General features: G+C 43.0%; 1 protein-coding gene across 3 annotated transcripts in view; it reads left to right on the top strand.

The window, feature by feature from the left end:
• Window positions 1-26,797, top strand: part of LOC135417248 (unconventional myosin-X-like) — a 90,874-nt gene that overhangs the window by 42,285 nt on the left and 21,792 nt on the right. For all 3 annotated transcript variants that reach the window (XM_064661090.1, XM_064661092.1, XM_064661093.1), the window contains 10 exons: window positions 3,657-3,725; window positions 4,589-4,671; window positions 5,467-5,575; window positions 6,261-6,341; window positions 7,349-7,473; window positions 8,271-8,385; window positions 14,154-14,260; window positions 18,541-18,846; window positions 22,859-22,898; window positions 24,378-25,169. In XM_064661090.1, coding sequence (XP_064517160.1) covers window positions 3,657-3,725; window positions 4,589-4,671; window positions 5,467-5,575; window positions 6,261-6,341; window positions 7,349-7,473; window positions 8,271-8,385; window positions 14,154-14,260; window positions 18,541-18,846; window positions 22,859-22,898; window positions 24,378-25,169 — 1,827 coding nt within the window. The remainder of the gene's footprint in view (window positions 1-3,656; window positions 3,726-4,588; window positions 4,672-5,466; window positions 5,576-6,260; window positions 6,342-7,348; window positions 7,474-8,270; window positions 8,386-14,153; window positions 14,261-18,540; window positions 18,847-22,858; window positions 22,899-24,377; window positions 25,170-26,797) is intronic.

Below are 26,797 nucleotides of genomic sequence, written 5' to 3'. Positions count from 1 at the left end.
AAAATAACCTGGCAGGCAAATGATCAGTATGTTAGCCCCATCAGCATTGCAAAACCTAAAGTGAAGGTTCTGTTGATGTAAAATATATGCTTTGTGCAGGAAATTTAAAATGCCTTGTACCCAAACCTGCGAGTGTTTAATTAAGCTGCACTGAACAAAAGTAATATGTGAGACAACCAGAGAATGGTCTTTTGTGCACATAGAGAAAAGGGAGTGTGCATTCCACAGGCTGTGGGTAGAAGAAGTTTGAATTTGTAGGATGGGATGGAGGTCAGGTTCTGCTGGTCTGCGATGAGACACAAGGCAACACCCCAGGCACAGGATGTGGCTGCACAGTGTGTATGGGTTTCTCCTGCCAGCTGACTCACAGCAGTCTGCTCCAGAGCGTGTCAAATCTGTCTCCTGGGGCTGGGGACGGCTTTTGCCTCATGACTTTTAATGAAAGCTCTCTTATTGTTCCTAATTAATTAAATTCTTTCATCCTCTTTCTTGTGTTCTGGACACAGGAGTGGAATGGCTTTTTCATGCAGGTCAGAAAGTTATCCTGGGGACACAGAAACCCCAGTGAGATCACTGTAGCAATCCCTTACCATGTCTGTGGTACAGCCAACACTTTGTTCTAAATAATAAATAGACTGAAAACAAAACAAATTAAAGCCTGTAGCATGGACTTACGGAATAATTTACTACTTTAGTAAGAACATTTTCAGCAAATATGTTTCCTAGTCTTCTAATTGAGACTTCATCCAAGCCTGAAAACATAAAAATTTGTATCCTTTATCTGAAGTTTTTTTAATTGGCATAGATGCAGATATTCTCATTTTTCATATTTGTATTCTAACTTTGCTGGTAATACTCATGACTACAAATTGGAAACAATAGCTATGACTTTTGGTTGGCTACTTACACAGAGCTTTGTGGAAATATTTCCTTTCTTCAGGCTTAAATCAAGGCCTTCCATTTAGTCTGCTGTGGCTTTGCCTTGTATTATAGGTCAAGGAATGTGAGAATGCCTGCTGTATCTTTTTTATTTTTTTTTATTGTTGTTGGTATTTGTTAACTTTTAATATAAAACTAATTAATATTTTTAATGCCTCACTTGTTTTGAATTTTCTCTCTGAACTGTCCCAACTTCTTCAGTTTGTCTCCAAATGGAGATATTTCAAAGCTCCTCTTTCTTTCTGCTGTTTGTCTCTGAATTTGTCTACATATTTTTTTCTCTATTCTTTTCTGAGATAAATAATCAGACCAGAATGCAGTTCCCTTGGTAAGAAGGTACCTGTGGTTTATTGTACAGCAGCATGAGACTGCCAGTATTATTTTGCATTCTTTTATGCCCCACAACATTTTGGTTGCTATTTTTGGTAATTTCTGTGCATTGAGTAGCCTTTTCATTAAGCTGTTCATAGTGTCACATCTGTCTGCTTTGAGGGGATAGCAGTTAACGTGGAACCCTAGGAAGCTTATGAGATGTGAAATGCAGGGAGGAACGATTTAGTAGGTAGTGCTCTAGGGTTTTCATTTGTTGAAGGTGAAATTGTTTTTTGTACCAGTTAAAGTCTCTATTGCTGGCTGGAAGAGCACTGGAAGGCATCCAGCCAGCATTGCTGGGAAGCCTGAAGAGAACAAGCCCTCTTCTCTGTATTTTCTGTGGATTTCTGTAGTCTTAAGGAGGAAAAGCATAAGGCTGGGATTTCAGAGAATATGACCTCTGATACAACTGAAGAGAGGAGCAATAGGGGAGATAGGAGAAGGAACCAGAAATGTTGTAAGCATGAATGAAATAAAAGGGCTTGGTAGAGAGGGAGAGGAGATGAGTGTGCCAATCCACATAAGAGAGCCAGGAGCAGTCATGCTTGGAATGGAAGATAGGGAATTTTGTGATTGGAAAAAGATGACTGAATGGAGGAAAGAGAAGAGCACTGAAATGGGGTCAATATGAAAAGGAAAAGAAAGCAATGAAAAAAAAATTCCAGTAGCACTAACAAATTATCAGTGTCAGAAGCCATCCACCCAATACTGCCAAAAGACCTTGAAGATGAAAGAGCTCAATTATAAACAGCATTGTGCAACACGTTACTTAAAATTTTCTTAGTACTTTTGTCTGAGAAGATGGGGAATTATTTTAATTTTTAGGAAGTATTGTAGGAAATTATAGGCCTATAGTTCTTATTTCACTATTGGGTAAATTCAAAGAATGTAAATGGTCAGCTACCTCAATGAAGAGAGGCCTGCAAGACACTGTCTCATATGAGCATTGAGGTGTCAGTTTTCTGCTGATTCATGGGGCAAGACTGGACTGAGAGGGGCCTCATGAGACTGATTGGGTGGTAAAATGAAAATGAAAAGCAGTGTAGATAAATGCAAAATGGTGTACCTGAAGGAAAACAGTCCCAATTTCCCCTTTGAAAATGGTGGGCCCTGAACTGACTGCTGCTCTTCAGGAGTGAGACCTAGACGGAGGCTGTGATAGATAGTTCCATGGAAATATCAGCACAGTTCTCAGTAGTAATAAAAAAAAACCCAGATGAAATAGTAGAAAGTCCTGGAAAATAGAATAAAAGAAGAAAACAGTGTTATGGCATTGTGTAATCTATAGATCACCTGCACTTTGAATAATGTACACCACTGGGCCCCTCCGCTCGAAAAGGGGTTATATCAGAACTAGTAAACTACTGGTTTGGGACAGCTTCAGTTTTATGGAAAACTAGGTTGAAGGGACCCTGCAGTGTGGAGAGAAGATGACTTGGGGGTGTGTGTGATGGGTTTAAAAGTCACACATGGCCTGTAGAAGACAAATGGCACTAATGGAAGCCGGGCTTAAATAGTTCTCTATGGGGTTGGTTAAGAGCTCCTGCGAAAGGACACTTGGATGCAAGAAGTTTTCATGGGTTCAGGTGTGGAATAAGCAAGCAAGCAAGAGAAATCCACTTGGGGTTACTAGTTAGGCAGACCTTATAGAAATAAGTAGATTTTGAGGGAATATTAGGATGAAAGTATGATTTACTTGCTTTGTTCTTACTCTACAGTACATAACCACTGCTAGAGGCAGAATACTCAGCTGGATAGATTGTTGGTCTGGAGCAGTGTGGCTGTTCTCACATAGTTAAAACGGCTTTCACAGAACAAAGAAAGGAGGGGGAAAAGGAGAGAGTAGAACATCTAATAAGAGAAAGGAAAAGTGAATATTCAATAAAGGGGAAGAGAGGTGCAAAGAAAGATAAAATATAGAGGAAGACAGGACACTGGTATAGTATTTCCTTTGATGAAGAAAAGGTGTGTAGGTGTTCTGCAAAGCTGCCATCTTCCTTGCATCCTGATCCTGTGTCCTGCACCACATGGTTTGTGTGGAGCCCAGTCTCCTCAGGTGTCAGACACACAAGAATTAACATTTCATCCATGGCATGCCTGCCCAACCTTGATTCTGCAAGCCCTTGTTCACATGAGCAATGCCTTGAAGGGCTGGATTTTTCCATCTTATTTAAGTAACATATTTGTAATGTAGCAGCAGAGAGCTGCAGCAGATGTGGTCGGGCTCTGCAAGAGCTAAGGTCCTTGCCCATCCCAGCCTTGTCATAGTCATGGCAGAGTTCCTGATTGAGCCTGTTTATTCTTACACCAGCATTAGAAGACTACTTCTTTTTCTTTCATTTCAGAGCAACCCCTACTATGTGAAGCCTCGAGTAACAGACCATCAGTTTGGCATAAGACATTATGCAGGGGAGGTAGGTGTTCATGATTTGTTTGTGAGATGCTTGGCATATCTTGGATTTAAGGTCCTTGATTTTAGGTTCCAAAAATCAAGAATATCTCTGAACTGTGTGTTGCCACACAGTTAGTGCCCCCTACCAGAGCACTTTTGAAATTTTAGGCTTAAAATAGTATGTACTATATTCTCCAGCCTGGATGTTTGTTTCAGTTTCTCAAGTAACTTTTGTTTTGGGTGTTAAACTCCTCTGTACTTCTGTTATTCATATTGTCTTTACATGCACATTCACAAACAAACAAAACCCAAAGTAAAAATCACAAGGAAAATTTGACTATTGAAGAGGAGAAGAAAAGGATAAATACCTATCCAAAAAAAGGAAAAGGTTTCCAAGCTTTTAAGGTTAAATGTTGCTCTTTGTTGTGAAGAGCTATGAAACAGATGGAGGTGTGTCAAGGGAGGACACCTGCACATTAAAGAAGGGCTAACCCCCTCCTAGAATATTATCTGCTGAGCCCTTGTGGTTGGGAAGGGCACTGGGTGGCATTCTCCATTCGCTTTGCTCTCCTGAAGTGAATGGTGTACCTCACCCTTTGCAAAGGATTTCCCCACACACCCTCCCTGCCAGGCAAATCTTTGCAGCTGTTTCACTTGGCTCTTGCTTTTGAGGGGGTTTTGTGTTTTTTAGTTGATGGCTAAAAGCCACTCTCTGGATGGTAACTGTAAAACTCTGGAGTTCTTTGACCCCAAAAGTTCAGATCTTGGCATATGCTTGCAGTGTTACTGTGTAGCTCTGCTGGAGGTCTTGTACATTGGCATGTAAATGTAGAAGTGCTTAATGATTTGTACAGCACTGTTCTAGTGGCTCTGTCTGTGTTGCAGGTGCTGTATGATGTGAGAGGCTTTCTGGAGAAGAACAGAGACACTTTTCGTGATGACATTTTAAACATGCTGAAAGACAGCAGGTATGCTTGTGAAGAGGCCACATCTGTTGGGTTGGCTAAGCCACATTCATGTAGACTAGACCAAGGAAAGCATTTGCTTTTGCCAGAGCATCAGGCATCATTCTTAATCATTCTTCCCTTTGTGCCGGAGTGTTCTGACAAACGAAAAGAGAGTTGGAGAAGTCAAATGAGGCGCAGATTTAATCAGGACTTATGTTGTCCCAGTTTTAAAAAGAGTTATAACAGCATGACAGAAATCTCTTGGCAATGTTAGTCTTCCCTTCCCCTTCGCCTTCCCTTTCTCTCCCCTTCCTCTACCCCTTTCCTTCCCTACCTACACTGAGGGTAGCTCTAGAACTCCTCTGGCTACAAAGAGCTGTGGTTCCAATTTCATGAGCATGTTGTGGCTCCTAGTCATCAGAGCTAGTTCAGGAGGGCATGACAGCACCAGTGTAGCTGGCATACCTTCAAGGTAGTTTTGCCTGGGGGCATATAGCTCAAGGGAGGTGTCCTAGCCAGCGCAGAATGGAGATTTTCCTTTGTGTAATGTCCTGCTTGAGAGCATGAGATGGGGTTTCTGGCTCTGCAGCAGAGTGTGACATACAGGGCAGCCTGCGGGTTCTGGGCAGCCACATGGAAAGTATTAATTTCCTCACTGAAGTGCCCAGCTGAACTGCCTCCTGCAGCCACTCTGGCACAGCAGGAATAAAAATGAGGTGCTTCACAGTGGGACCAGGCAGTTGCTGAGAATGAGAGCCATCTTCTCACAGGTGTTAGAGGTCTTGCATCTTCTTTCATTCTTTTCTTTTCCCTTAGGCTGGACTTCATTTATGACCTTTTTGAAAGAGTCTGCAGTCGTTGCAATGAAGAGACACTGAAGATGGGCACCCAGAGGCGCAGACCGACTGTCAGTTCCCAGTTCCGGGTATGACGTTTTCCAAGAGAGCAGCAGGCTTCTGGGGAGGAGCAGATGGTTAAGCAAGGCCTGCAGCCAAGAGGAGTCATTCATCCTGGTTTTATGTCCAGCACTGAAAATGTGCAGGAATGTTGCAGTGCTAAAAAAAGACAGTGCCACTGCCCCAAGGATTTCTGTCTGGTGTAAAATGTGAGAGATGCTGAGACTGAGCAAGGTGGCAGAGGGAATATACTTTGCTAAGTATATGAAATTCTTGAGGTTCTTTGATCTTCCATATTGGTTTGGTGTTTCAGCTAAGTGTACGTGTCCTTTTAGGCCACATCTTTTACAAGTATTGTGACAATTCCAATAAAACCTTATTGGGAGGACCTTGCAGGTATGAATCTTACCTCCTTAGATTGTCTGCAAACCTTCCGTTCATGTCACTATTTTATCTTCCTGCATTTAAAGTTTGAGAGACATGTAAAATTAACTCACGTGAGCTATACAGCTCCAGGTAAACAGTGTTAGGAGCACACTAATTGTGTGGGTATGTTTTGGAAAGGAGGGAATCTCCTGTGTTGTTGAAATTTTGGAAGGCAGAGTCAAAGGAGATTAGAATGTGAGGGCTGCATGAAGACCCTGTTGCTTCAAATGTAGCCCCTCTGCCTTCCGTAGTCACTGATCCTTTGGGGTTTGTCTTGTTGCTGTTCAGGATTCTCTCCATTCCTTGATGGCCACGCTTAGTACTTCCAACCCGTTCTTCATCCGCTGCATCAAACCAAATACAGAAAAGGTAAGTCTGTCTCCCAGCAAAATACATTCATGAGACAGAGGCCTTCATGAGCACTCACTTCTTGCACAAATGCCAGGCAGGTGCCTCAAACTGAGGATAAGAGCAGTTCCTCCTCACCTTCCCTTTTTCATTCTAGTTATTTTACAGCTGAGTTAAAACAAACCCTCCTCCTGGTAATCAGATGGAAAGGCTGCATGCTGAGTATGAGATTATATAGCCATTCCCACCTCTTTCAGTGCTTATGAACCCTGGAAGATGAACCAGGCTTGTGCAGAGCCCAGAGCTGTGGTAGAAGAAGCAATCACTCCTGTTTGAGGTGCCTGTAGAGAAATTTGTTCTGGAATGCAAGACTTGTGCAGTAGGAAATGTCTCCTGCAGATCCCTGGCTCTGAGGCAGAGGAGGTGGACACTTCATTAGCAAGTCACAGTCCTTAGAGATAGGCTGACTCTTGCTTGTATTGTGAACTGTAGCGGGAGGATATGCTGCAAACTAGATTGGGTGGGGAACTCTGAACTGATCTTTTTTTGTGTGTGTTTTGAAACTGTGTGTGATACGGCAGAGGACAGCCTGCTTAGGGGATTTGTGCCAGAAAAGAATTCTGTAGTTTTTCTCCACTTTGACTGGAGAGAGACTGCAAAGAGAACTGAGTCAGGGTTCTGCACTCTGTATGTGTTAATGCATTATATCTTTGCTTTCCTACCATGATCTGACTGTGAGTGCAGTCTCCAAACTGTTGGGTTTTTTTTTCAGGATCTGCCCAGCTCCCTTTCTTCCCATATTCTGCACCGTGCAGTGTTGTGAGGTTGCTTTCCCCTTGACCCAAACTTCCTCCTTTTCACCTGGCCTGCCCAAATATGCAGGGTTGACTTTCTACACAGAAACAGATATACAGCCTGAGACCGTGCTCAGAGAAACAGTGACTGTTCAAGCCAGCAAAGACATTAATACCAAGATCAATATTTACTCTGTCTCTCTTATTTGTTTTTTATTCTGGATCATTATGTAGGCGCCAAATCTCTTTAATCCAGATGTGGTTCTAAATCAGCTCCGGTACTCAGGGATGCTGGAGACAGTGAAAGTTCGAAGAGCAGGTTTCCCTATACGGCGCCTTTTCCAGGACTTTCTCAGCAGGTAATTGCTGTCATTGTCTCATATGCTGTAACAGCCCCAAGGTATATAATTCCATATGATTGTTCCATCTTTAACTGCTGCTTCTGGTATGGATCATTTGTGGGATGTTCTTCTAACCATGGCTTTATTGCCCATAGCATAGACTGATCTGGAAGCCCTTCTGAAGACTTACCTTTAGGGTAAAAGTCAGAATGGAAAAATAGCCAGATGGCCGTCTTCTTTTTTTTTTTTTAGCTTCGCACAGATTTGCTAGTGTGATGCTGTGAAACCCAGCTGGTCATAATGTGTAAAAAAGAAAATACCATACTTAAAACCTTTAGGTGGCTGAAGAAAATTTTAATGGACAGTATAGTTGATGATTAATATTGGAAAGAGTGATTACTTGTTTTAATTAGCCACATCAAAAGGATTTCTTGAAATTTAAGGCTAGAAGAAAACACTGAACATTGCTTCCTTTGTCTCTTGGAGCATTAAATGCCACCCCTATACTGAACAAAATAACTTGTGTCTGATGAAAGCACATGTTTCAGAAAGACAGTTGTTCTTTACTGAAAAATTCTGTTGAGTTAGTATTTTTTTACTGGGATTGCAACAATAATTGCCAGTGTGGTAGGAACAGATAAAGGCTGGGGGATGGAAATTTCCAAACTGGAAGGCAAACACGAAGAAGGGAGGTCCCAAGGGAAGAAGGATTAATGGGAGAAGGATAATTAGAGTTAAAAGACTGGGGAGAGAGAGAGGGAAGGGGGCTGTTACTGTCATAATCATAATCTCATGAGACTCTGTTTCATTCTTAGGTACAAGATGCTTGTGAAGGGAACAAGTCTCTCAGACAACAGCAAAGCTGTATGTGCAGGTTTTCTTCAGACCTATGACAGCAGCAAGAAAGAATGGCAGTTGGGTAAAACCAAGGTACTTCATCAGTGTGGGGCAGGGCATGGCTTTGTTCCAGCTGCAAGGGGGGGCAACTGCATCTGGTGAGATTCAAGGCAGTAGAAAAGACAATGCAGTCGTGATCCTTTAAATACACTGGCCTATGTCATTGACCTGTATCATCTCAAATATTTCCCATATTATGTACCTAGAGATGTAGAAGGCTTTTTGAATTTGTCTAAATTCCTTCTCATTGACTACACCAGATCGATTTTGTTGTGTCTGATCCAATTTAAGGATTCAAGGAGAACAAACATGGGTCTCGTTTTATGCAACTGTAACGTGTGCCATTAATTCTTGCCTCTTGTGCCAGGTATTTCACTCTGCTTGGCTAACCAAAATTCTAGCCTGAGGCAGTGAGCTGCTGCTTGGTATATATCTAAACTGTGAATAGCTAGACCAGCAGATGTGTGACAGCTTTCTGTTGTGGAAGCTCAGATGATGGTTTGTGCAGTGAGCCCAGATGCTAGCATACATTTTCTATGAAAAGGTATCCAAATGCTTCTGCCCACTTGCGTAATTCAGATTTTGCTTGTGCTTTGGTGAAAGCTTAACACTTCTCTCTAGCCTGGAATAGTCTGGATTTTCACAGAGAAATAGATGTGAGCATTGTGAGGTATATTGCTATAGAAATCTGGGACTGTGAAACTGTCTCTAACTTTCCACATACTCCAGTAAATTCTTCAAAGAATATTCCAAGATGGATGGTGTCCAGTGTAGACAGCATTTCTCAATAGTGGGTATGCAGTCCATATCTAGAGCAGATGGCTGTCCATCAAAGCAACTTTTTGCATTTTTTTGCCCTTAAGCTTTCAAAAAAGTACTTCAGAATATTTCCAGGGTCACATTGAAACCAGAAGTGATTTCTAGTGAACATGCACATTTAATTTGTCCGGGAGATCAAATAACAATATTTGTTGCTTTGAGCAGTCATTTCTCAATGAGTGCATAGACTATAATGTGTTTTTAGAGAGCAAGATATCTTTCTCCCCTTCCTACAGGAGTGGTGGTAGCCCAGTTTGTAGTCTGAGCTATGAGCTCCATGTGACAACCAAGGAAACCACTGGCCATTGTAGTGGGAAGGAGATGTATTAATGTGAAGTTTGGTTGATTGGTTGTTTTTTTTCACATGCCTCCACTGATACTCAAAAAAGAAGGTTTTATCGCTTAGCTGTATTTCTGCTCTGTAATTAAAGTGTTCCCCATCTTTGATTTGAGCATCTGGAGTCTCCTTACTGATCCCTGCAAGCCAGGAACCGTTTTGGTCATTCCTGTCCCTAGATAACCCACATTACTTGGGTGACTGCCAGTCTCCTAGCATTTTAGTATTAAAGCCTATGTGGAGCTTGTGTGTGTTGCAGAGCTGCTTGTGCCTGGAAAGCTTTAGAAAGCAGTGGTTAGAGCTGGTAAACATGGAGTTTGAACGTTCTTCCTAGTGTGACAAGAGATGGAAGATTGCTGGGCTACAGCAAGGGCAGCAGGAGAATGTGTGTGAGGACCAAGCTCACACGCACATACCTTGTGGAGTACAAAAGGTAATAAGCTATATAGCTGGAGTCCAGGGACTACAGCAGAATGACAACAAGCAGGAAATCCAGGCTGCTTTGAGTCCTTGGCAGCAATAGGATCCCTTTTCAGTCTCCATTGTGCATCACGAAGGACTGAGTCCATCTGTTTTCATTCAATTCTTGACCTGCACAAATTATTTTGAAAAAACAATATATAGGTGGTCATTGTGGCAAAGAAAATGTGTTTGTATTTTGGCAAAACACTGGATGCACTCTAATGTATTTTTTTTTTAACAATTGTGTCCTGTAATCTAAAAGATATCTGAAGAGCTGTATGTGGCATGTTGGTAAACAGCAGTCTCTCTGTTTAGGGCCCTGGTTGCTGTAGATTGGAATATTGTGGGAAGAAAGAAATTATTAAGAATGGCAGTCTTTGTATTTTTTAATTTCTTTATGCCTGAGAAGGAAAATTGACAGGAGTTGGGAAGCAGTTGAGCCATCTTGTTGGGTTGTAGGTTATTTTATATTGGGCATGGTTTGAATTAGAGATGTGTGTCCTGGTAAAGGGTAACAATTCTATTTATTTAAAGAATGGATCACTCCAAGGCCGTTCTGGCATGTTCCACCCTTGCTGCCATGCTGAATGGCTGGCCAGCCCCTGGCTACTTCAAGGTGCTGTCATTCCAAGGTGCATTGCCTTGCCATTTTGTTTTTCAGATGAGTTGCTTGGTGTTCTTTCTTATGCAAAGCTATTTCATTCTTGCTATCGAGACTACTCTGCAACTCAGCTTTATGACAGTGCCTCCAGAAAGCCTGCCCCTAGGGAAGCAGATGCCAAGGTGAGGTGTGCAGAGCAGTGGTGCTTCCTGGTAGTACCTTCCCTGCTGCCTGTATCCAGCTGTTGTGTCTTGGTTTTGGAACATAGAGTGCTTTTTCTGTATTCATTCTTTAGCTGGGGCTGGGTAACACAGGCCTAGAATACTTGGGTTCATGAAGAAAAGAGCCTTAATTTTTCCAGAGGCTTTCAGGTAAGAGTGAAGTGAAGCTACCACCTAAGGGGTAGTGTAGGTCATTGTCCTGAAAAGGAAGTCCCCTGTGTGGCCTTACTGCCACTTTTGCTGCTACAGGTGCAGCTCTGGGTACTCAGGTTGTGATTCCCAGAACTAACCTTGGCTCATGGAATCAGGAGTAGCTACTGAAAAAGGTGTGACAAACCACTGGGGATGTAACCTAGGAAGAAGTATAGGGGGTGGGTGAAGAGCAAGGCTTATAGAAAGGGGAATACTTCCTGCAAAATGAATGGAAGGATAATTATATCCCTAGCAATTGTTTGAAGAAGGAAGGAAAAGACTCTGTGAATTAGTGCAGGGGATTGTGAAGCTTGGGAAAGGAAACGGAGGAGGAAGGGCAGGATGATCTTTGTGTTTTTCATTAAGAATAGAGCAGCTGCTGTGCTGGCAATTGTCAAATTAATGTTTATAAGAAGTATTAATGTATGCAAGGCAGGTTTTATCCGATATTGTTGGGAGTTGAGGGCTTGGATGCAAACAAGCAGTGTGATGATGAAAGAGGTGGTGCTAAGGTACCCTTGTCTTCACTGGAGATGTGCTGGCATGGAGCAGCAGTTTCCATGCCCCTTTCCTCAGTGCACCTGGAACTTCTGCCATACTTGCCCATACCCACAACACAGATTTCTTACAGCTGTTTAACACAGTAATTCTTGCTATTTGAAGGCATTAATTTCCACATTTCAACCTGCTGTTTTGCAGGGCCTATCTGAAGGAGGAGGTTGCTGTACATTGTTTGGCATCCAGGTCACAGTGACCCACTTCCTGCTTTCCCAGTGTTGTCCCCAAGAATCATATGATCCCACTTCTGTACACATGGGTGCCCATTCAGTGTCTGCTGATTTATACGAAAGCTTAACATGTTTGCTGTCACACTGATGGTGAATACAGGCATTATTGAGGTTGTGTGAGGAATGCTGTGGTGTTGCACTGTGGTTTAAAACTTGGCCAGTGTCTAGCATGAGTTGGTATGATAGAGGTAACTTTGTATGTTTTGTTCAATCATTCCTTCCTCAGGTGAAAGTGATCTCATGTCTTCAGAAAACAACTATGAATTATGACCAAAATAAAGGCCACCTTCCAGTTTATTTCTACAAGGCATCAAAAATATTTCTGGACTTGAATGCCTGTTACTCTTCCTTGTCATCTACAGGAGTCTTAAAAAAACCCAAACAAACCTGCAAAATGCCAACAGCTTATAAGTAGATATCATTATGTTATTTGAGATTAACCCCTCACTCTCAAGTGTATATAGATCCTATAATCCTACAGGATTAGGGTTGGGTCTCATAGAACTCTGCATGCCCTGAAGTTTTTCCCCCCCTCCTTATTGGCCTGGTCCAGCAAGACAGTGCTTGCTATGGAAATGCTGATGGCCTGACTATTTTTGCAATTTGATGAAGATAATGGACTGAGACAGTGTTTTGGTGGCTGCATTCTTGAAATGGGTGACTGCTGCTTGGTTTTGGAATGTAATGGAAAGAGCAATCCCTGCCTCAGAGAAGTTTTTAAAAGATTGTTTAGTTGACAGAGGGCGTAGATATACAACTTGCAGGGAAGGATGCCAGCTTCATGGTTGGCAGTACCTTGATAATGAACCTTCTTTTAAGGCTACCCACAGTTACTTAGTCATTATAAAACAGTTCCTTTCTTAAGGCCATTTTAATGGAAACTGCTTCCCGAGAGAAATTTAAGTCCAGGAAAGTCACTGGCTATAGGTACTAACTCAGGGAGAGGTGTCAGTACGCAGTGGTCATTGCAGGGGGAAAGAAGAGCCTTAGGGCATGAGGCCAAAAGCAGTGATGGAAGGGAAGGTATGCAGAGATAATAAGGGGAGGTAAGTGGGGAGGAGGAGAGTTTGTACAGAACACTGAGACTAGATGACTGTTCAAATCTCTGGCCTCTCACCATAACCACATGGATCCAATATACTTGTAAGGAGTTTTTACTGATTAGTGTGGTTCTGCAGATTGAGGAGTGTCAGCTCACACCCTGCATACACGGCAGTGCTTTACCAAGTGGGGCAGCACTTTACTAATGTAGCCTGTTCTGCTGCTGGCCCTTGAAGTGCCAATGCCAGGCAGGAGGTCACACGAGCTTGACCATATGGCAGTTGCTGCTGTGACTGCAGCTTGTATGGACATACCTTAGCCAGCTTATTCTAGGCTAGGTACTGCTAGCAGAGTACCCACAGCGCTGTGGAGCTCCATGCAGACTGCAGTCCATCTCAAAAAGCAATGCATTTATTTCAGGAGTTTGTGCTGAACCCTGTGCTAACCTAATGCAAGCCAGCTGCTTTAACATTGCTCAGATATGTCAGTACAATTCCTGTAAACATGGCCTTATCTTGCTTGTATCTCAGTTCTTTTGTCTCTTAAGTAGCATCTTCATCTTTCACAAGCATTTAGCACCGAGCAGAGGTTTGAAATACAGGTGATGGAAGATGCTTGAGAATTAAAATACTGGACACTGAAGTGCAACAGTAATATTTGAAGACTTGTACTGTCCAAGCTCAGTTGGCCCTAGTGCATGCTGCACTGCTGAACCTCTTCAGCACGGAAGCATCTCCACCCCAGAGTTCTGGAGGTGGGTGGAGGGCTCCAGCTCCGGTGGGCTGAAGGTACACACAGCTTTGCACCTCGGCTGGGATTTTGGCTTTCAGACCGCCTTCCATTATTACTCTTGCTGTTAAGGTTGCTTCCTGGAGTCCAGAAATATAAAGGTTCCTCCCTTTCCTTGAAACGCGGAGGAGTTTCTTTGCAAAATATATAATCTCCCAAGTAGGTCCCGGTGCCTGCTGCAGGGCGGTACCGGATTGTGCAGGGAAAGCTGTCAGCTGAGAAAGAGTTAATCACAGGCGCAAGCACGGGCTCTACTCCTCCCTCCTCTTTCCCTCCTTCCTCTGCTCCCTCCCTCTCTCTCTCTTTTAAGTCTTGACCACAGAGTGAGGGAGGCGGGGGTTGGGCACGGAGTTTGGCTCCTGCCGCTGCAAAACTTTTCCCCGGCGCTCGGAGTGCGGGCGCCGCGGGGCAGCGCCGGGGCAGGCGCGGGGGCCGCCCGGGCACGGAGCGCTCTCCGCGCCGCTCACCCGGGGATGAAACCTCCCGGCTCTCCCGGGGACTGACTTCTTTCCTCTCTTTGTGTTTACTGAAACTCCTCCCCGTGGCGTCAGGTTTTCCTGAAGGAAGCTCTTGAGCAGAAGCTGGAGAAGGATCGGGAAGAGGAGTTGAGGAAAGCAGCTATAGTCATCCGGGCCCACGTCTTGGGCTACATGGCAAGGTCAGTGCTGGGGGCTGCCCCACCATCCCTGTGCTTGCGTGCCTGGATTGCCCTGACCCCCTGCTTTGCTCTCTAGTCCCCTAGCATCCATCCCGTCTTCCCCTCCTGTATTCTAAGGGAGAGTTGCAGGATGTGCCCTCCCTGCCAGCACTAGCTCTGTTGAAACCTTCCTGCACCTTTGGCACCTTTTTTAGTTCTGTGCACGCTTGCACCCTCCCTCAACGCTGCTCAGCAGGCTCCTCGGGGACCTCTGTACACATTGCTTGCCTCTGATGACACCTTTTCCTTGCCTTCAGGGCTCTCCTGGCTGGGCCCCACCTACTCTTTGGGTCCTCTCCTTTTCCTTGTGCCTGTCAACTCTGTTTTCTGCTCCCCTGCAAATTGCTTCTTCCTCACTTGCAGCTCTGCCTTTGCTTACCCTCTTTCCTCGCCCTGCCTGTTTGCCTCGTGATCTCCCTCTCCTTTTAATTAACTCTTCAGAATTGGTTTTTGGCCAGCTCTGCAACAGTAATCTCCTCTTGCCGCTCCCTTTTGCACCTGACCAGAGAAGGTTTGGGAGAACAAACTGCAGGCAAACTGCCCCTCCTCTGCCCCTCGAAGTCAGTGTAACAGCTGACTCCTTAATGGCTGTGGCATGCACACTTAATCCCAGTAAGATGCTCTTTCCTGGCTGGTCTCTGCTCCAGACACCTGTCAGTCAGGGGTGTGAGGAGGTGAAATCCCTGGCCAGCAGCGCTGTTTCAGCAGGCACTCTTCTTAGAGCTCCAGTTACACCAGGTAGCTCATTTTGCATTGGGAAATGTGTGCAAGGGTTGTACCCCGCCTTGCCAGTGTGGAATATCAGCAGAATACACATTTGGTCTCTGGAGCTTTTATTCATTTATTTATTTCCCTCTAGGAAGACAAATGAGCTAGCTCTATTGTTTGTACATGAGACTGCAAGTTTTTTGTGTCAGGGCCTCTGCTCTGTTTTACTTTGTGTCTAGCATTTGGAGAGAATAGTAGGGATTAGCACAGGAAAATTGATTTTCTGGGAAACATCACCGCAGGCATACTGGATTACTGCTTTTCTGAGTTCCTGGTAAGGTAGCTGCTGCCCTGTACGGCTGTGATAGAAGACAGTGTGGCAGCAGTGTTCCTCTTGGTTAGAAATCTTGTGGTCCTTCAGCCTCCACAGATCTGAATTCCCCGTCCCACATGTTGCCCTTCTGAGTCTCATCTTTAAGAACAAGCTGTGCTTCTGCAGCCAGAATGGAAATCCTCACAGGTGTCTGGAGGTAGCTGGACTTTGCAAGGGAGGAGAGCAGGGAGTGAACAAAGGTTTTCCACTCTTTCTCTCTGGTTCTTTCTGTAAAGAGTTTCCAGTTGCATTGCACCTGTATTGAAAATAAGTTCAGCAGGCAGGAGTTCATCTGGGCAAGTGCTGAATGGTCTGTGCAGAGCTGGGCAGAAGTCAGGAGTACCAGTGAGTGCTGCCTTAAGCTTGATACCATTTCTGTTAGTTTTGCAAGTATAAGTGTATTTAAATTCATTTGGTCTCATGCAGAATAGATTGGCGAAGGAAGGATTTTGCTGGTTCCTTCCGTTTTGTGAACTTGTTCTGTGAGCCTGGAGAATCAGATTTTCTTTGCTCTCATTCCCTGCAGCCTAGTATTTCTGACTGGTCACTAAAATGTAAGACAGGGAAATCAAGCCAACTGAAATGACCCCATTTTTATGTAACTAATCTGTGCAGCTCTGAGATGCAGGTAACAGCTTCACCAGCCCAAATACACATAATGCAGGATCCATGTGCAAATTCGGCTGTGTCCCTGGATTCTGCAGGACTATTGATTAGGAGAAGAATACAGTAGCAAATTGCTCTATAGCCCTGCGTTGTGTAGTCCTTGGAGGCATAACTGCCAATTTCTGCTCATTAACAGAATAATTAACTAAATTTCAAATAAAGCTTTGGAGCCTTGCAGCCACTCCGTCTTCTCTTGTGTGATACACGGTCAGGATGTCTCCCAACCCTTGGCATGGGCCGCCAGTCGAATTTCTTTGGCCAGTGCAAGAGCGTGAGTGGAAGGCTGAGCAAGGGGAATGAAGTTCACAGCCTGTGTGCAGCAATTCCAGCTGAAGGGCGTCTGTGAGCTTGGCTGTGGTCATGAGGAATGAGGGGGCACTTCAGCCTGGCAGATTAGCAGGCAGAGCTGGCCTGTAGCTGGGCAGGGCTTGGCACTTGAGAGAGTTTCTGGCAGATGCATTTTGTAAAAGTCAGACCACCCTTTTTGATGCACTTATATCTGCCTTGGCAAAGAGTGCACATGCAGCTGTTCACACCCCATGTGCAGGACACAGGGAGGACAGAGGGAGCAGGGGTGAGGGGACTGCAGCTCAGGAGCAATTAGTCTAAAACCTCCTACTTCTTATCATGTCTTCCCTTTCCTCTTCTCTATGCTTCCTCCCTTTGACTTAATACTTATGGAAAAGAGTGTGACCTCTGCACACTACTACTATTAGCATCCCTCTCCTGATTTTCTTGACTGGGCTGATGTATCTGATGTGCAGGGAGGTGGCAAGCTGTCAACATGGGTCCCTGTTGCCATCTGAAGGGAATTTGATTGCCAGGACAGGGATTTTGAGATGTGTCTTTTCTTCACGGTGTTCCAGAAGGTCCATGGGAAGGATATGTGAGAATACTGTGATATTTCCAGTGTGCTTTCTAGTACTGTAAGACCTCACAGGATTACTGTAGCCTGTTGGCTCAAGATCCTGCGTAGCAGCCCCACAGAATTTCCCTCTGCAAATTCTGATTTGGATTAAAGAAGGGTTTTATTTGAATAGTACCAATGATTGTTTCCCTACAGCAAGTTATTAAGGTGTCTAAATACATTAAGTTACTTTAAAAAATGCCCACTTATTTTCAGCCTTAATAGTTGTCGACTTCAAGTTGGTTAAATCTTGTTATATCTCCTGTTGGAAAAATAGAGATGCCACCCAGAAGTGTGGTACTTTGCCTGGTATCAGCGTTTTCTATTTCTTAAGGCAAGTGCTCTCATTCTGTAAGGCTGAATTTCTGATTCCAGTCCTGCTTCCTCAGAAATCACTTGAGGATCTAACATTTTTCTTGGAATGGGGGTGCCAACACAGAATAAAAGGATAAAAGCAACAGTGTAATCCCCTTCTGCGAAATATTTCCACTTGCAAGTATAAGAATCCCATTAGTATTTTTTTCTATAGCATTGTGATGGGAGTTTGCCTTCACCCGATGATCTGGGGCCCAAAATTCCATTTTTGACTTGCTGCTTTCCAACATAGTTGGACATCAAGTGTGTTTGGCCTTTGATTCTTCAATACAAGACCTTATGGTTGACTCTTTTGGGTTGTTTAATGTTTGTTTGAATCTAGCTTACAAATTGATCCAGATTACTGTGTGCTAATAACTTTTGCTATTTGCTCGGTTTGTACAAACTTCTACCAGGAACTCTTTTTCAGGTCCTTGATAAAAGTTGTAATGCAGAACCAAAACCTGATTTATTTAGAACTTTACTAGAAATAGGGAATTATGATTCTTTTGTTTCGGGGCCCTATCATGTTTTAGAGTGCTGTAAAGTTGATTTTCATATCATTTGATGATCCTTGTGAGTCCCTTCCAACTCAGGATATTCTATGATTCTTGTTTAGGCAAAATGTTGTGCAATAGAAGTATTTGTTTATGTGAACCTGTTAAAATGTTACATTCAATGATCAATATTGTAGTATCAATGTGTTTTCCCCTAGGCAATATGAAATTAATGTGACCAGTTCTATTTTTGCACTGTTTTTGCTTTTTCTGGAGTAATTTGTGTTTGCCCACTTAAAAGATGGGGCAATATGGGACTTTGTTCTCTTATAGTAAGGTCATTTGTATTTTATTATAAGAAATTTGTTTTTATTATAGTAAATACACACTGAATTATTATGTTAATTGCACAGTGAATGTGTGTATGTGCAATGCAAGGAGTCTTTGGCCCAGAGGACTTTCTCTTTCCGTGTGCCAAATAACCCATCCCTTATCCTCACAGAGTCCTCACAAAAGTAGGTGCCTATTGAAACAAACCAGTGGTAGATGTAAGAGGGATAACACCGAGGTGAATATGATTTACAGGTAGTGGCAGTAGTGGAACAGAAATTGTGTCATTTCCAAACAGTGTTTTTCCCCAAATAATTTTTCTGTGGATGTGGTCAGATACAAGGCATGAGAAGTGCAGAGCATGTATGACTTCACTGGCGCATTAAGTGTCTGGTTCTGTTTTTAGGAAGAAGTATCAGAAGGTGCTAGCCAGTGTCGTTATAATCCAAAAGAACTACCGAGCGTACTTCTGGAAGAAGAGCCTGCTGCGACTGAAGGCCTCTGCGGTCACCCTGCAGAAGCACTGGCGTGGCCGCCTGGCTCGCAGCCTCTACCAGCACCTGCTGCAGCAGGAACTCAGGCGGAAGCAGGAAGTGGAGGAGAGAAGGAGGCGAGAAGAGGAAGAACAGATCAGAAGAGAGGAAGAGGAAAGACAATGGCAAGAAGAGGAGGAGCGTAGGAGGAAACAGGAAGAGGAAGAGGTGAAGGAAAGGTACAGGATGGTATCTTACACTCATAGTTCCCTGGCTCTAAAGCTGCTAAAGTGTCAAAGCGAGTCTGGGGCACTGGCATGGTGGTAACACTGGAATACCAGTTGCATGAGACAGTGTCCCAGTGCCAGCAGGCAGAATTGTGGTGGCCTGCGGCCAGCATAGAATAGAAAAGCAGCATGGAAAAGGAGTGTCCTGCTTCCTTTAGGAAAGGTGTATTTTTACTTCTGTTTAGTGTTTTTTTCTTTGAAATCTGCATACAGGAGACAGATTCACTGATTGGGCAGAGATGCATAATTCCTTCATTGCCTTTGCAGCAGTGAAGGAAATTTTATGCAGTCTTCCAAAATCTAGAGGGATTAGAAGTGTGAGAAGGTACCAGTATTTTAAGTCTTGGTGCAGCAGGATCAGAGAGCAAGTTGTGCAGCATACCCATGCTACTGCAGTTGCTACACTCATGAGCATACACATGCTGTCTCTCATCAGGGATATGGATGTGTCAAGAGATAGGAAAGGTAAAGGAAAAGCTAATGTGACAAAAAGAGGTAATCTGTGAGCAGTGACAGTACACCTAAAGAGAATCCTGCACCTCATGCATCATTTACTGTTCACTATGTGGTTACCTACCTCCTATCTATTCTACTATCCAAACTGGATGTCTCCCTTGATAATCTTCTGTTTTAAGAAGTGTAAAACTTTAACTACAAGATTATTATATAAATTTCAACAAATAATCATGTGATGTTTTGTTTTTCGTGAGTAGTTGGTTACGTTTCTTCTAGGCTTTTATTACTTACTTGTCCCAAAGTTGGATCTTATCAGATTGTGTGGCAAGCATCAGAAAATTGTACAGTTAGAAGCATGTTGCAAGGAAAAGAGATAGCCTGCAGTTCCCATGGAGACAGTAGGGTGTTGTATCTACTGGGACAAGACATGGAGTTAGTGGTGCCAGTGATGAAGATTGGTCAAGAAATTAGTTGAAAAACACTGAAGTCTCCATTTTTGTCAATGTGTCAATTTTCAACAGTAGCCTCATCAGCAACTTGAAGCTGGGCAAGTTCAGAATGTCAGTAACTAGTTTGCAGATATCAAATGCTACAGACACTCTCTCAGGTCTGATGTCCTTATTGTCCTAAGTAGAGTTTGTCTACACCTAGATAGGGTGTGGCCTCACCTTTAGTACTGTGTGCAGTTTGGGGCACCACAGTATAAAAAAGACATTAAGCCATTAGAGAGCATCCAAAGGTGGACCACGAGGATGGTCAAGGATCTGGAGCAGAAGCTGTATGAGGTCACTTGGTCTATTCAGCCTGGAGAAGAGGAGACAGGGGAGACCTCACTGCGGTCTTCAGCATCCTCGTAAGGGGAAGGAGAGGGGCAGGTAAATCTCTCTTCACTCTTGTGACCAGTGACAGCATTCAAGGAAATGGCATAAAGCTGAGTTGGGGGAGGTTTATTTTGGATATTGGGAGAGAGGTTTTCAGCCAGAAGTGGTTGAGCACTGGAACAGGCTTCCCAGGGGAGCGGTCATAGCACCAAGCCTATCTGAGTTCAAGAAGTGTTTGGACAATGCTCTCAGGCACATGGTGTCCTTTGCAGGGCCAGGAGTTGGATTCAGTGATCCTGATCAGTTCCTTCCAACTCAGCATGTTGTATGATTCTGTGATGAAAGGAAGAACCTATCTAGCTTATCGGTTATAGTGGTTTTGCCCTTTAGTTCCCAGCCCATGAAAGATGTGTTCATCCCAAGCATCATAGTAACCAAGTGTCAGTGTTTCTAGAAATCAGGTGAACTCCTTGTTTTTCTTTAATTTTCTAGTTAATGTCAAAAGGCATCAGAGTGAGTAAACAAAAAGGTACTAGCAAACCAACTTGGCTAAATCCTGAACTTCCATTTAACCTAAAAAATGAGGTAGAAGTCCACAGAAATTGCAGATCGGCTAATCTACTGAGAACAAGCAGAGACAAGATCAGAAGGACTTAGATGCAACTTGAGGTGGAATGAACTAAAAGTTGGTGTGCAATTATTGTGCATACACTGCTTGCAAAGGGGAGACATGGAGTAATTTGGTTTACTGTTAACAGGAAGAAAAAAAATTATGGAGAAAGCTGAGGTATTTGATGCTATTTTTATCTTCCCCAAAAGCTTAACTGTTGAAAACTAAATACAATTAGCAAACATGTGCAAAAATTCAGAACATAGCTTGGTAATAAAAGATTAGAAAATGCTCAGATAAGTCAAATTACAAAGAAGGAATTGGGACTTGGTGAAAATAATGTTTGAGTACTCTGAGAACTAGCTAAAGCAGTTCAGAACAGTAGGCATTCTCTTTGTCCTCCTATGTGGACAGCAACAGAGTTTCCATAAAAATGGAAAATTCCAAACATTTTAAAATTGTAAAAGGAAGAATGGGGGAATTGTGGACCAGTCAGCCTAACCTTAAATTCAGGAATATAGTGAAACAAATAAACAGTTGTAAATGCTTGATAAAGAAATCGAGAGCCAGTGTGAATGTCTGAAGAACAAACAGGATAACTGAATACAGTTATCTGAGAAACAGGATAACTTTCAATACAGACATATACAGATCTACAGTTAGGAATAATCAAATGCACAGGAAGAGAAGGAGGAATACCTACTTCAACATCAGGAAGAAGGTCTGGAGACTAAATTGAGTATGTCACCAGTGTCATGCTGTGTGAGAGGAGAAAGCAAATGCTGTATATAAATTTGATTGTTTCTGTGAGATGTGGAGGTGATTCTTCTGTACCACTTGGTACTGGTAAGGCTTCAGTTGAAGTACTGTCCCTGGCTTTGGGTATCACATTTCAGGAAGAGTGTAGATCAGTTGGAGATGACTAGAAAGCAGCATGAAGTTTCAGAAGTTTAAAAAATGTGAGGAATAGTTGCAGGAATTAGTACGTAGATTATAGGTGGTATTCCTAATTTGTTTTAAAATGGCTGTGCTTCTTGAGGCCTGTTATCGTTTAAGGCAGTTGTTTAACTCACCATGACTGTTCGGGATCCTTCAGTAGAGTTGGAGCCATCTGGATCTCACTTATGTCAGTTTTGATTTATAAATATTTCCTGGATTTTTTTCAGTGAGTGGGCACAAGAGTGAGAGCTTTAAGGACTTCGTGACTTGCAGCTGCAGTTTAGAATTTGGCTGGGAAAAGCTGCAAGTCCTGGGAAATAAATATCATTGCCCTCCTGTTCTCCCTCGGGTTGAATTATAGATCTGAAAGTTATCACTGCCAAGTGGTAACTTTCTTCCATCCAGCCACATCCTATTCCTGCTCCCTAAACATGTCCCTGGCATTTGTCTGTCTGTTGGTTCGGCTGCATGTAGTGTACTCGCTGTGGAGAAAATGGCCATAGCGGCAGCTTTCCCTTGGAGTACAACCTTTTTGATCTGGGTGGAGATGCAACACCGTGGGATGGGTTTTTTTCCTCTGCTCATGTTTACTGTGAAACTCTGACTCTTACAATCTTCACTAGTAAACTAGGTTTTGCACGCCACTGAGAAGTTGTGCAAGCTGGGGCTTTAATACAGTAAAAACAAAACAAAACACAAGTTCAGTGCTGATATTGCAAAAATTCTGTTTTGTGTTAAAAATCAAACAGAGTTTCCTCATATCTAACAATTACACAAGTACAATCTCAATATTCAAAGACTTATAGTACTTCGGAAGATTCTGTTTGCATTTATCATGAGTCTCATTTGTCTTTCTGTCACTGTTTCCAATGTCCTTCCTAGTGTGTTCCAACTAATCCAATTTCCTAATTGATCTGAAAGTTAAGTACGTGGGGAAAATCTGTTGTGCCCACAAAGGTCATGCCAACCACAGAGAATTGGATTTTTACTAAATTGCAAAAGCTTTTAAATCAAGTCTTACAGCAGGTACCTCGTTTTAACCTTTTCCATGGAGGGATGATATGTCCATGTAATTCTGAAAGCCTCATGCAGGATAACTGAGTCTGTCTCTGATTGTCATGTCTTCTTTTTTTGTCAGAGAAAAGGAGCAACTGAATGCACTACTCAAGGTGGCCCAGGTAAGTTTAACAGTTACTCTTTTCACATGAGTTCTCATGAGTATCTGTGACGGGTCCTTCGTTGCCTACACTTTACCTGGAGCTGATATTGTTATTGCAGCAATACTACTTTAAAAATGGGCTTTGTTCACTCAAAACCTGCAGGTGTTTGGCTTTGGCAGAGGTGCATAGAGTTAACAAGGTAGGGCTTTTGTCAAGGCTCATGTACCAGCTTGCAGAGGTTCTGTTTGAAAATTTCTATATTGAACATGCAGCATCCTTTTTTATCTCTACTGCTTGAACTTACTAGATGACCTTGTGATGTGTTACACTGTGACACAGTCTGGTTTGCTGGATTGTGCCTGTAACAGCCAAAATAAGAGTGCAACCTACTGCTGCCATGGCTAAAATAAACCCTTTGCTATTAATCTCATTGTTGGTACTTGACATATCAAAGAGCAGACCACCTACCCTAAGGTGTGTAAAAATAGCTCTGTATCTCATTACTTCTTTTCCCGAACCACTTGTTCCCCAGCTTCAGACTTTGTTCAGGAGAGATGACAGAGTATAGAAATGCATTCATCCATAAGTAAGAATCAAGTAGAGAACAAGCAACAAGGTAACTAAAGAGAAGGAGCCAATTGACTGCATTGTCATAGTCCTATCAGGAAGTACATTAAATCCTTTCGGAATTTATTTTTGCTTTTTTCATATGTGTGTATATTTTGTCTAATGTGTGTATGTTTTCAACAGCTGTGGGGGGCGGTTATGGCTTTATCATATAGCTAAACATCAGTGAAAGTTATCAGTGTCTTCTAATTATTGTGTATCTGCTAGAAATTTCCTGTTACTTCAGTGTGGAGAATAGAATAAGACAGAGTCTTCAGCAGCCAGCCAGCCAGTGATGCTAAAGAATGCCAAGGAATTCTGGGTGGAGTTTTGGTGGGTGGGGTTGGAGTGGATACAGTCCCGCTTCATTGCAAATATCCCTTCCAGCCCTAGATTCTGATGGTTTGACCCCTAATTCAGGAAGCAATGAAATTTCCAGATCTTTTAGTGAATTTCTGGGAAATCTTCAGCTCCTAAGCAGTCTATGCATGTATGTATTCATATATAGTTGTTTTGTCCTATACATGGGTATGTGTGTGAGTTAGCTCAGAAAGAGAGAACAGACTTTCAAACTGCTTTTATCCAAATTGTGTACAAAGGGCTGTAACATGAGCAGCAGACAGAGAGGCTCTTCTAAAAATTCACTGATCCCAGTGAGCTTCCCTGTATGATTCAGAAAGGAGGTAGGCTGCTGGGAAGAAGGAGGTACCTGAAGATCCAGTAGTTCTACCTTTAGCTTTTACACCACGAATGATTGCAGGATGCTTGGAGTCATCTTTTTGCAGATGGTAAGTACAAGGCAAGCACAGGAGACAGGAAGAATGAAAGGTCCAGGCAAGGAACAAATATAAGTTGAAGAAGCTGCTTTAACACTGTTATAAATTCTTTAAGGTGGAAACAGTAAAGACTGAAGAGGTGGACATTCCCCTGCAAGAAGAAGAGAGACGTCAAATGGAGGAGATCTTAAGATTGGAGAAGGAGATTGAGAAGTTGCAGCAACAGAAAGAAGATCACATGTCTGTCATCTGTGAAGACGCAAGGAATGAAATAAATCGGCAGCGAGAAGAAGAGATCCAGAGGCTGGAAAAAGAGGCATCAAGGGTTGCCCAGGAGTTCTTGGAGCTGCTGGATTTTGGCAATCTGGATGAAAGTGTGCAGAACTTAGAGCGTTCACTTTCTAGTGAGGGGACACTCAACATTGACTGCAGCTTGGTGGCACCACTGGCTGAGGAAGAAGTGGATGAGGGTTTTCATGCCGATGACGAAGGACGGCCACCTTCTAGTTTGGTGATCTTGAATCAGCATGGCACAAGAAACAGTGATAACTACTCGAAGGAAGTTGCTGACACAAGCCTTTCACTTCTCCAGAGGGAAGTGGGAGAGGTTGTCCCTGCTCCCAGACAACCTGTGGAAAGAATCACTAGCCCCAAGGAGCAGAGAGTCATATCTGACCCAGCAGAAAGCATTTACAGCGCTGTCTCAGATACACAGAGGAGTAACAGTGGAGAGGCAGGAGAGCCGATTTACACTTCTCCCCCAGATGTGGAGTCTGACTACGACCATGAGGAGTTTGATGGCTATGGAGATGCAGTTAATGCCTCAGCTGAGCCCCTGAACGGTGAGGAGGGTCTGAGGCACTCCCATGGTACCAGCGTAGATTCCAACCGTGGCAGCCTGGACTCGGTGAGAATCCCTTCCTTCACCTTTCTGGACATTAGTGTGAATTTGTTGATATTTATAACATCCTTGCCAGAGCATGCTTGCTCTGGGTATTGTTACTAATATATAACTCTCTCTTACATCAATAATCAGCTGGAAAAAAAGGAAAGAGTCATAGACTGAAGGCCAGAGGGCTTGTGACTGTCTGGTGTCTACTGGTACACAAGCTAGCACACATGTACCTATTTTAGATTGTTTCCGTCATCATCACCATATGTTAATATAATACTCTTTAGGAAGAATGAAAGCAGGCAGTTGCTATCTTGTAGGTCTGTATTCTACCTTAGAGAGATTTCACAGAAGGGGCCTAAGCTTCCAGTAGGCAGTGACAAGGCTGTGGTTTGATTTGTCTCCATCACAAAAACTTCCCTTGTTCTAGTTCCGTTCAGAGTCAAGAGTTTATTCTCAGCTGCTGTGTACAAGTTAAGCTATTCTAAGGCTAGGAGAAGTTACTGTGCTGATCCAGGCTGGGTCCCAGTGCACACAACCAAGACCACTGAACCTTTTCATTCCTACTGCAGGGACAGTGACAGGGTAGTAAAGCTGTGCTATTAGCCTTGCACTTGAACCATCTCATCTTAGACACCACAGTGGCTCTGGACTTCCTGAGTGCCCTCAGGTTAGCTGCTCAGTAATGCAATGATAAATCTCCTTGCAGAACAGGGTGTCAGATAAGCCCACATAAGATTGTGAGGAGTTCAGGTGTGAAGCAATGACAGCCACAAAAATAATTCCAATAAATGATGTCCCCAAGAAGAGATACTTGAACTACAAAATATCTTTTTGAAAATGATTGATTGATTTTTGATTTTTTTTTAGAATTCAATTTACTTCCTTCGATATGCTTTTGCAATGACAGATTGTGACCTTTCTTAAAAAGTTGCATGATTTTTCCTGTTTGCATTTCCCTAATGTCAGCTGCCAGCCATCAGAATTTTTTATGATGTGATCTGCTTGAGTAAAGGTACCTTCTCTGTGAGCAGGTGCTCACAGATCACTGTCAGGTAATCTTCAAGCCATAAATCATTCTGTCATAGCCTAGGCCAGTTTCTACTATTCTTAAAATTTAAATCGAAGTGAAGGGGTTTATTTGGCTCATCAGTGAGTAAGACTCATGAAAAATCCAGTTGATACTTTGTCATAGCGTGAGCCACAGAAAGAGAACTCCCATCAGTAGCTGCTGGTTGAGAATACCTGATTTTTGAAACTTAATGGCAAGGGAGAGAGAGAAGGAATGAGTGGAATAGGGATGAGGAAAAAGGAGCACAAAGGGGTCACAGGGAGAGGAAGAAGGGAAAATGAAAATAAGCAACAGGCATTTGAGGAAGGAAGAGGTCTAAGGAGCTGCCTTCATTAGTATTAAATTACTGAAGCCAATCAAAGGTTGGCTTTAAGGTATTTAAGGTAAAGGAAATGATAGGGTAATTTAGGATTTCATGTGTGAAGTATTTTCTTATGGCTGAGGGCCATTATCTAGTTGGAGAACAGAGATGAGTAAATTCAATACTATTATTTCATTAATTCAGATCTGTGTTTTTAGGGTTCATTTATCCTGGACTGTACTTTTTTTCCTAATCAACCCGAAGGAAGTA

Source organism: Pseudopipra pipra, chromosome 7, assembly GCF_036250125.1.
Source record: "Pseudopipra pipra isolate bDixPip1 chromosome 7, bDixPip1.hap1, whole genome shotgun sequence".
In the NCBI taxonomy this organism is placed as follows: Eukaryota; Metazoa; Chordata; class Aves; order Passeriformes; family Pipridae; genus Pseudopipra; species Pseudopipra pipra.
The sequence above is the reverse complement of the archived record's forward strand: the minus strand, read 5'-3'. Positions and strand labels throughout refer to the sequence as shown.